At 48.8% G+C, this 10,009-nt stretch overlaps 1 protein-coding gene across 1 annotated transcript; it reads right to left on the bottom strand.

Moving 5' to 3' along the window:
* Positions 1 to 7,052: 7,052 nt before the first annotated feature.
* Positions 7,053 to 8,244, bottom strand: neurog1 (neurogenin 1). The gene has a single exon (XM_086178583.1). It carries the CDS (start codon positions 8,128 to 8,130, stop codon positions 7,489 to 7,491), a length of 642 nt encoding a protein of 213 aa, XP_086034709.1. The 5' UTR covers positions 8,131 to 8,244; the 3' UTR covers positions 7,053 to 7,488.
* Between the last annotated feature and the right edge of the window lie 1,765 nt (positions 8,245 to 10,009).

Here is a 10,009-nt window from a genome sequence, read left to right as displayed (position 1 = left end):
ATTAATTTAAACTGACTGGAAATGGTATCATCTATATAAGTAATACGATCAATATTGTCAATACTGTCTGATGTTATCAATATTTGTGCCTCAGCGGTGTACTTGATTTGTATTTAGTGAGTTTCCCCTCCTGTACATTTATCTCATTATGTGCACCAAGAACCTGACAAATATATAATCAATATGTTTGTAAACAGGAAGTGTATCGTTGGATCATGGATTATGTTTTTATCACTGAACATTTTATTGATTAGGATTATTGATTTTGCTGCCTTGCAGTTCTGATCTGCTCAGTGTGTTCTCTCCATGTCCCCACCACCACACACACACACACACACACACACACACACACACACAGGTTCATTGAAGGCTCCAAATCACCCCTCGGTGCGAATCCGAATGGCTGGATGATTGACAGCTGACCTGTCCATGTTAAGCCCCGCCTCTTTTCAAAATCACAGCTGTGATTGGCTGCACACTTACCGCCTTGGGAAGACAAAACAATATCTTTAAGAATGAATGAATGAATTACAGATAGTCAAGTAAGTCTGTTTTATTTCCTACTGAGGTTGGGGTGTGAAAGGTCCATCAAGGAGTGTGTGTGTGTGTATGTGTGTGTGTGTGTCGTGTAGAAACTTGGGGACACCCTCTATCCTCACCTTCATCTGGAATAAAAACACGGATCCGAAGGTGTGGAGAAGAAGACACGGTGGCCGGCGAAAATGGGTTTTTATTCTGTAAAGGTCAGCCAGGGAGCGAAACGTCCTGCAGGAAACCGAAATCTCCGAAAGTGACTCTGAGATAAATGGAGCAATTAGTCTGAATGGGGGTGGGACGGGTGGAGGGGGGGTAGGATGAAACTCTACTCTGCCTCGGGGCAGGAGGAGGTGGGGGGGGGGGGGGTACAGGTGCAATCAGTGGCGTGGGGGGGTTCAGAGGTTATCTTGTAGAGCAGAGGGCAGGAGCCCCATCTGTTTACCTCCACCTCCAGGCTCTGCTTCCTAGAGGAAGGGGGGCTCCTCACCTGCAGGGGGGGTGGGGTTGCGGGTCCTCTCCCGGATGGGGGTGGACCTCCTCTCCTGGATCCTCCATCACAAATCAGATATTTACTTCGGCCACCTTCTGGCCGGTGGGGTTGCGCTCTTGTGTTGCCATGGTAACACTAGCCCATAATATCCATAGATCAACACTCATTTGTCAAATCGGGATTCATGGCTTCTTGTTGTATGCCTAGAGTGTGTTGTATGCCCCTGCAGTGTGTGCGTTTGTGTGTTTATGTGGGTGTGTGTGACTGTATGTCCACCTGCAGCCCGTATTTGTGTGTTTCCATTTTCTTGGGGTGTTTGTGTGTATGTGTGTGTGTGTGTGTGCCTGCAGTGTCTATGTGTGTGTGCATACATATATATGTGTTTCTGTTTTATGTGGGTTGTGTGTGACTGTGTGTCCACCTGCAGCCTGTGTCTGTGTGTTTCCATTTTCTGGGGGGGGGGGGGGGGTGTATATGAGTGTGTGTGTGTGTACCGGCATTATGTATCTGTGTTTGTGTTTTCCCCGAGTATGTACATATGTGTGTTTTCCTGCAGTTTGTGCATCTGTGTCTGTGTGCCCACCTTCAGTGGGCATTTGTGCGTTTGCATGTTCTCGGAGTGTGTGTGTGTGTGTGTGTGTGTGTGTCTGCTGCAGCATGTATCTGTGTGCTTGTGTTGTTTTCCTGGAATATGTGTGCATATGTGTGTGCTCAAGGAGTTTGTGTATGTCTGTGTATCTTTGTGTGTGTGTGTGTGTGTGTGTTCATGCTGCTTGGCTGCTCTCTTGATTGACACTTTCCTGGGTCTCTAGAGCTAACTGCCCCACCACTTAAGGACTTAAGGGGTGTGCGTGAGTGCGTGTGTGTGTGTGTGTGTGCTTTTGTGTGTGTGTGTCTGTGTGTCCGTGTGTTTGTATGTGTGTGTGTGTGTGTGTGTGTGTGTGGAGGTGGTGGAGCGTGTGTCAGTGATCTCTTCACTGGGCTTTAAGAGCCCTTCACCCTCCACTTCTACCTGCTGACCTCTGACCCCCTGAGAAAGATGACACCCGGAACATCTCACACACTGATTTACAGCACCCACTGTGTGTGTGTGTGTGTGTGGTGTGTGTGTTAGTACAAATGAAGATGGTATATCCTTACATTTGAGGTCAATCTGTTCCTCTCCTCTCCTCCAAGGCCTGCAACACTTCACTGGCTTCAAGACCACCAGCATCATCAGCTCAACTAAGCTCCACTTTCGGACCTCCAGCATCAGCTCAGAGAGGAGGTTCATGCACACCTGGACCACCAGCCCCTCCCCTGCCACAGAAGTCTCATCAAACCAGGTATACAGAGCAGTGTTGAAGATCAACCAGCCTCAAGACCACCTCCCTGGGACAACCCTCTCAATGAACTGGCTGATGTCCACACCACCATCTTCAACCTGTCCCTCAGCTTCAAGACCACAACAATCATCCCCCCTCCCAAGAAGAGCCCCCCCCCCCCACCTAGTAGCACTCTGCTAATCATCATAAGATGTTTTGTAGAGGTGGTTCTGACCTTTGTTCAGAGGAGCATACCGAACCACCCTGGCAGCCCTGTGGTTTGCATACCGACCCAACAAGTCCATGTCAGACATCATCGCTTCCACCCTGTTTCTCCCCTTTTCCACCTGGAAGACACTGACTCCAACATCAGCTAGGCCTACAGCATGGTCTTCCCCCCCAAAATATCCACACTTGGTCTCCAGCTCATCATCTCCAATTGGCTTCTGGACTTTCTGACTGGCAGAACACCAGTCAGGATTTGTTAAAGGTCTTCAACCAGCATCGTCACAAACAAGGCCACTCCTCAGGGATGCGTCCTCAGCCCCCTGCTCTTCACCTTTTTCACCCTCGACTGTGTCACCTCCCTCAAGGACAACATCATCCTCAAGTTTGCGAATGACACTGTAGTGACAGGAGGCTTCACCCGCAGGGGAGAGAGTGGCCTACAGGACGAAGGTGGCCAGTGTGGTGTCAAGGCGTGAGGACAACAGTCTCACCCTGAACCCGGATGAGGCGGAGGAGATGATAGTGGACATGAGACCTCATTGCTTCATCTGGGAGCTTGAAGTAGAGAGGGTGAGCTGCCTCATGCGCCTGGGAGTCCACTTCAGTGAGGACCTCACCTGGTCACTCAACACCATGTAGCTGGTTCAACAATGACTCTACTTCCTGTGGGAGGCTGAGGAAGTTTGGGATGTCACCCAAGAGCCTCAGCAACTTCTCCGCTGTATGGAACAGCAGCACCCCCACTTTGGCCTGTAGACACCTGCGGTGAATTGTGAAGAGGAATAAATGCAGAGAGAAGACCACCAGGACTCCACCACCCTCTCTGCAGAGTATCTACCACCACAGAGCTACCTCCATCCGTAAGGACCACACCCTTGGAACGTTGGGTGCTGCTTGCAGCATCGATCCCGCCCACCATGACATCTTCTCTGTGATTGGCTGCCCAGGGTTTGCAACAACATCACTTCCCATTGAAGTTTATTTTGAAATTTTGGGTGTTTCTTGTGTCTCCGGTCTCCAGGTCAAGCCTGCGGGGGCTTGGGGGAGTGGTGAGGGAAGTGGTGGGGGAACAAGAGGGGAGCAAGGGGTAGCAGGGGGGTGTCTCAGGCAGCAGGAAGCTGAGTGAGTGGTCCTGGAGGGGGTGAATGGAGGAAGTGAAGAGGAACGAAGGGGAAGTGAAGCAGAACAAAAGGCTGAGATCTTCTTCTCCTCTTGTTGTTCTCCTGTTCCTACTTCTTCTTCTTCTCCTTCTCCTGTCTTTGTCACATCTCAGTAGTTTCCCCCGGTTCGTCAAACTTACGTTGGTTATTTGAGGATCATCTCACTTCCCTTCTCTTTCATAGGTCTTCTTCTTCCCCACCTTCTGCTCCTGGTTCAGAACTTATATTTGCCACCCCGGAGGATCTTCTTCCCCCTTCAGATTCCTGCCGTTCAACATGAGCCACAACTGTGGCCCGCTGGGGCTGCAGGGGGTTTCTCCTGACGGGGGTGGGTGGAGATGGAGGGGGCAGAAGAAGGGGGGGCCGGGGGCTTTCGAGTCGGACAAAGGGGCAGAAGTGGGAGAACAAATTGAGAACAATGTGGAGGAATTTACAATGAGCTGAATGGAAGCCGGCGCTGATTAACAGACCTGTTGTCTCTTTTCACTCCTCCAGCCTCCTCAACCTCCTCTTCCCCTTTATCCTGCTCCATCCTCTTCAGCCTCTTCATCCTCTTCACCCTCCTCTCCTTCAGACACTGAGACCTCTTCAGACCCTGTCGCTCCTCGCCGTCACTCAACCCTCTCTTTTTGCCCGCTCACCCAATCGTTTGTTTCCTGATGGATCGCTGATGAATTCTTCTTCTGTGTTTGCCGCCCACGCGGGACAACCGAATGTCTCGTCTGAGGGTCCAGACCTGGAGATCACGTGACCCCATGGCGGCGTCTTCCTTGGCCCTCCGGCAAAAGGGGGCGGCGGAGAGCGGTTTTCGATCTGCTGGTCCAAAGAAGAAGAACCGGGACGACGAAGATGAGATGATTTCATGTTGCTCAAGTTGTAGAAGTAGTCTTCAGAGGAGGGAGGTTCCACACAACCTTGAGAACCTGGAGGACTTGTTCTGGAGGTTTGAACCAGGCAATGGTGGTTTAGATTTTGAGGACTGGAACGTGGTGGACCTGGAGGTTTAGAGCTAGATGACTGAATTCAGTGGAGTGGACTGGTTTAAATCTGAAGGACTGGACTTGAAGGAGTGGTCCTGGAGGTTGGAGCTGGAGTTTTAGACCTGGAGATGTAGACCTAGTGGACTGGACTTAGGATGTGGTCTAGGAAGTTTGGAACAAAAGGTTTAGACCTGAAGGACTGGACTTGGAGGTTTGGACCCATGGGTTTAGACCTTGTGGACTGGACTTGGAGGTTTGGACCTGGAGGTCCAACCGTTGTTGACATCACGTGCCCCCTTGGTTCTTGCCTGCTTGTTGCAGGGTTGTTTACAGTGAACATTAGGGGGCGCTGACCAGGAACCAATGTCAGATGGTAAAGAACCAATCAGGCTGCTGCTCTGATGTCAGCAGGTCTAACGTGAAGGTCTTAAACGCTGAGTCACAATAAGACATGAAAACATCGAGCAGGAGCTGGGCCTCCTCTATATTCTCCATGTTGTGTTCTCCTCATACACACCTCTGTGTTTCAGGTCAGATGCTCACCGCAGGTCAAAGGTCACTGTCCGAGTGGACGAGCCGCCTCAGGCTCTGGATCAGAACGCAAGTGTGTATATGAGCGTGTGTGTGTGCGTGTGTGTGTATATGCGCATGACCATCTGTTGTCCATTAACTGTAGTTAGACTATAATCAGACTGTTACAGCTTCTCTGTTACAATGACAACCTGCTGGGATCACACACACACACACACACACACACACACACACACACTGAGCCGAAGCCCGAGGCCGTCAGGGTGGTTCGTCCCCTCAGTTCTTTTCCTGATCAATTTTTAATGACGCTGTAAACGGAACCGTTTATTGTTTTAGTGTCAGTAAATCACCCCATCTTTAGTGTGTGTGTGTGTGTGTGTGTGTGTGTGTGTATTGTATGTGTGTGTGTGTTGGGGAAGAGGGGGTGGATGGCACAGGGGAGTGTATGTGTGTATTTGTGTGTGTATGTGTGTATTTGTGTATGTATGTATCGCATGTGCATGTGTGTGTGTGTTTGTGTGTGTGTGTGTGTGTGTGTGTGTGTGTATTGTATGTTGACACACTCACCCCTCCCAGGGCAATGTGGGGAGGTGGAGCAAGTGTGTGACATCACGTAGAGGTGGAAGCTGATTGGCCGGTCCCATCAAAACCAGCTGTGGGCTACATCACAACTGTGGTCGCACAACAATAACAACAGACGCACAGCAAAAGTCACAACAGCAACACACATAAGACACACAACAATAACAAACACACAACGACAGACACACAAAAAAGTAAAAGGGATAACGGACGCACAACAACAGGTACACGATACTGACGGACATACACACAGCAACAATAAGAGACACACAATAACAATAGCAAACACCAATAACAACAATAACAGACACACACACAAAGATACAAAAACATAGACGTCACACAACAGACATAAAGAACACACACAACACTAACATAACAAAAGACACATTTAATAACAACAGACATATGATAACAAACGCAGACACAGACACAGACACAGACATCAGGCATACAACAACAGACACACAATAACAATAAGAGACAAAGTAAACAACAACAGACACACATCAAAAGACAACCGAACACGGCAACAACACACTTACAATAACAAATACATAACAACGGACGCACAACAATGGACACACAATAAAAAAGACAACACCAGACATGCAACAAACACAGCAGCAACAATAACAATAACAGACACACAATAAAATACAGGCATCACACATACAACAACAGACAGACAGACAGACAAAAAGACACAATTACAAACACAAGGCAACAGACACATCATGACCACAACCGACACACACAACCGCAAATACACAACACCAATTTTTGATGACACAATTACAACAGACATTCAAGGAAAAGACATCAATTGAAAACACACAACAACAGACACACAATGACAGACATAATAATAATAACACCAATAATAATGACACACACCAACAGACGCGCCACTTGTCTGCAATCCCTCTACATCAGCATTCATTACAAACCAATGTGTATTGATTGGAGCCGATCGGCTGATCAGTTTACGAGGTGAAAATCCAGGTATTCTGAATACTACTGTGAACCAATGGTATTCTTTCATAGCAGTAGTAGTACTACTAGTACTGCGAGTATCCATTTCAAGAGCAACTGATTAATGTTAATATCAGTTTTTATTTTAAAATCGGTTTTATTTTAAAATCACCAAGTGGACGCTCATTCTCGCGTCCACGTCAATAATCATTAATCAGGGTGGGTGGGTGGGAGAGAGAAAAATCAACTCGATGGGTTTTCATAGTTTTTTTTTAAAAACATTATAACTTTTATTTGGAAGAAACCGACCGGAAGTAAATAGAATAAAAAATCTCTTTATGTACAAAATACAGCATTTGATCTGGACAAGGTGGGAAATAAATAAAAAATAATTTCACATAACATCTCGGGCTTGCGTGGAAGGGGGGGGGGTTAGTGTGTGTATATGTGTGTGTGCGTGTGTGTGTATGTGTGTGTGTGTCGGGGAGGTCAGGATACATAATGGATGAGCTTCATTCAGTCTTTTGTCGGAACCTTGAAACTCGATTTTCACGCTCGTTTCTGCTTCTTCATTCAACAAATTGTGAAATTGACTTTTTCACCTCCATGCAAGGAGGAGGAGGAGGAGGAGGACCAGGGGTCTGAAGAAGGAGAACTTCTAGAGTCCGTAAGGCAGCGGGTGAACTAGTCCAACGTCCGGGTCAGAAGAACCCGCGGAGGCCGAAGAGCGGGTCGCGGGTCAGGTAGCCGTATTCCTCCGCGGCCGAAGCGGCGGTGGCGGCGGAGGCAGCGGTGGCGGGGCTCCCCGGGCTGGAGCCGCTGTAGTCCGGCGAGCAGGAGGACGACGAGCGTCCGGAGCTCCACGCGTCGCCGCCGGCCGCGGGACTCGGCGCGCCGCCGCGGCCCGCCTGCAGGTCCGCGATGCGGATGGTCTCCGACAGCGCCCAGATGTAGTTATGCGCGAACCGGAGCGTCTCGATCTTGGTGAGCTTGGTCTCGTCCGGGAAGGCGGGCAGGACGCCGCGCAGCGCGTCCAGCGCGTCGTTCAGGTTGTGCATACGGTTGCGTTCGCGGTCGTTCGCCTTCAGCCGCCGCGTCTTTTTCACCACCTGCACGGTGGCGTCGCTGCGGTTACGACCGCGCCGCCGCTTCTTCTGCTGCTGCTGCTGCGGATGATGGTGATGATGGTGGTGGTGATGGTGATGCTGCTGCGCCTGCGCGGGGGAGTCGGAGCCGGCGCGGGAATCCTCGTCGTCCGAGCGCGGGAAGAAGTCGCAGCTTCCGCCGTCCAAGTCGGACAGGTGCGGCTCCATGGTCGGGCGCGGATACACACACACACACATACACACACCCCCACACACACACTGTGCCCTTCTGCGTTTTGGGTTTTTCTTTAGGGAGGGGGGGGGGGGCTCGCGGCACGTGCGTGCGCTCGGGTTCAGCTCGTGCGAGCCGGTGAGCCTGGCACACGACCGGCCTCAGCCCGCTTATATACGGTGGCGGGGACAATGCGTGGGCCCCCCCTCCGCTCCCTTACCCTCCCACGGAGACCCCGCACCCCCCCCCCCCACCGCAACCCACGGGGCGAACCCCCGCCCCGTGGAGGATGAGGAGGACGGGCGCGCGGCAGGTCTGCCCCGTGCCGCGCGCCTGCGCATTTGCATAATGACGCCCGCGGTGTTTGTCCGCCCCGCGCGCGCAGAAGCGTGCCGGTAATCACGGCCAGCCAATCGGAGCCACGCGAGCGCGACACACACACACACACACGCACACACACACACACACACACACACACACACACACACACACACACACACACTTGCGTAGACTTTTAGAGTTAAAAACATAAAACAGAGTAAAAAAAAAAAAAAAAAGAAAAGGAATAAAGAACCCCCCCCACGGGGAGGAGACACGCTCCGGAGCAAACCCCCAACACACACACACACACACACTATGAAACAAAGGTGTTAAGGGAGGAAAAAGTTTTGGTTCGAAAAGCGTCTTGATGCCATAAAAGTGTATTCTTTTTTTCTATTTAAGTGTAAAGGGTTTTTTTCTGATTCGTGTTTTTGTTTTTATTCATAAATACAAGTGGGTTTTTTTCTCACTTGAGACTCGCATGATTTTTTTTCCTGCAGTTCTGTCTGGATTTTTGCATTTTACTTTTATTCGTTTTTATAAAGGTCAGAAAGTAAGATTTTTAATCCATTTGCTATTTTCTACATTTTGCTACATTTTTTCAAATGTCAGGTTATTTTATAGATGTTTCCAATCCCACTGTCTCATTGGATTTAATGATCATTTTTCTTGATTGATCACCGAGGGGGAAATTGCTCTTGGTTCTTTTTCACAAAAAGTACAGATAAAAATATAAGGATCAATATGAAAAGAAAAGATAACTCAATATGAAAATAAAGGTATATAAACTGCTCAAAAAATAAAGGGAACACTAAAATAACACCTCCTAGATCTGAATGAATGAAATATTCTCATTAGATAGTTTGTTCTTTACAAAATCACACAAAATCAATGGAAATCAAATTTATGAACCCATGGAGGGCTGCATTTGGGGTCGCTCAAAATTAAAGTGTAAAAACTCACTCCAGGCTGATCCAATGTTGATGTAATGTCCTTAAAACAAGTCCAAATGGATCAGTGTCGCTTCCTTAGTGGTCAGTTTGATTTCACATGAGTGTGACTGACTTGGAGTTACATTTTGTTGTTTAAATGCTCCCTTTACTTTGGAGCAATATATGGGGACGCCAGCGAATGCCAGGTAAAGGCTGGTTCATGCTAACTTTATTTCGTAAACAAACGTCACCTTATGCATATTTCCCATGCGTACTTTACGTCACCACGGTGTTACGTTTCAGACAATAAAAAAAATGGCGGCGGAGGAGCTGCAGGAGGTCATGTGACCCCGGCGTCGGCGGCAGCGTCTCGACCGCCAAGATCCAGTCTGACGATAGACGGCTCTGAGGAACCACTAGAAAACATGGACTCTTATCATGAGGAACTACATTTGTTCTTTTAGCAAAAGAAATGTTTAGTGAGGCTTTGAAATGACTGTCGAATTAGTAAATAAAGCGAGCTGAGATTCATTCAAGTATAAAGAATGGATGTTCAGACTTGGTAGAAATGTTCTGGTAAGTTCTAAGTGACCCTTTCACATTTTTTGTAGAACTTTTTCAGGAATCAGGCCGTTTCTCGGTGGACCAAAGA

The sequence above is a fragment of the Fistularia commersonii genome, chromosome 31 (assembly GCF_037954325.1).
Source record: "Fistularia commersonii isolate RoL2024-O1a breed Wild chromosome 31, RoL_Fcom_v1.0, whole genome shotgun sequence".
Classification (NCBI taxonomy): domain Eukaryota; kingdom Metazoa; phylum Chordata; class Actinopteri; order Syngnathiformes; family Fistulariidae; genus Fistularia; species Fistularia commersonii.
The sequence above is the reverse complement of the archived record's forward strand: the minus strand, read 5'-3'. Positions and strand labels throughout refer to the sequence as shown.

What these genes read in the sequence shown, in the direction of transcription:
- neurog1 (XM_086178583.1), bottom strand. Translation starts at nt 8,130, where the DNA reads ATGTGTGTGTGTGTGTATCCGCGCCCGACCATGGAGCCGCACCTGTCC.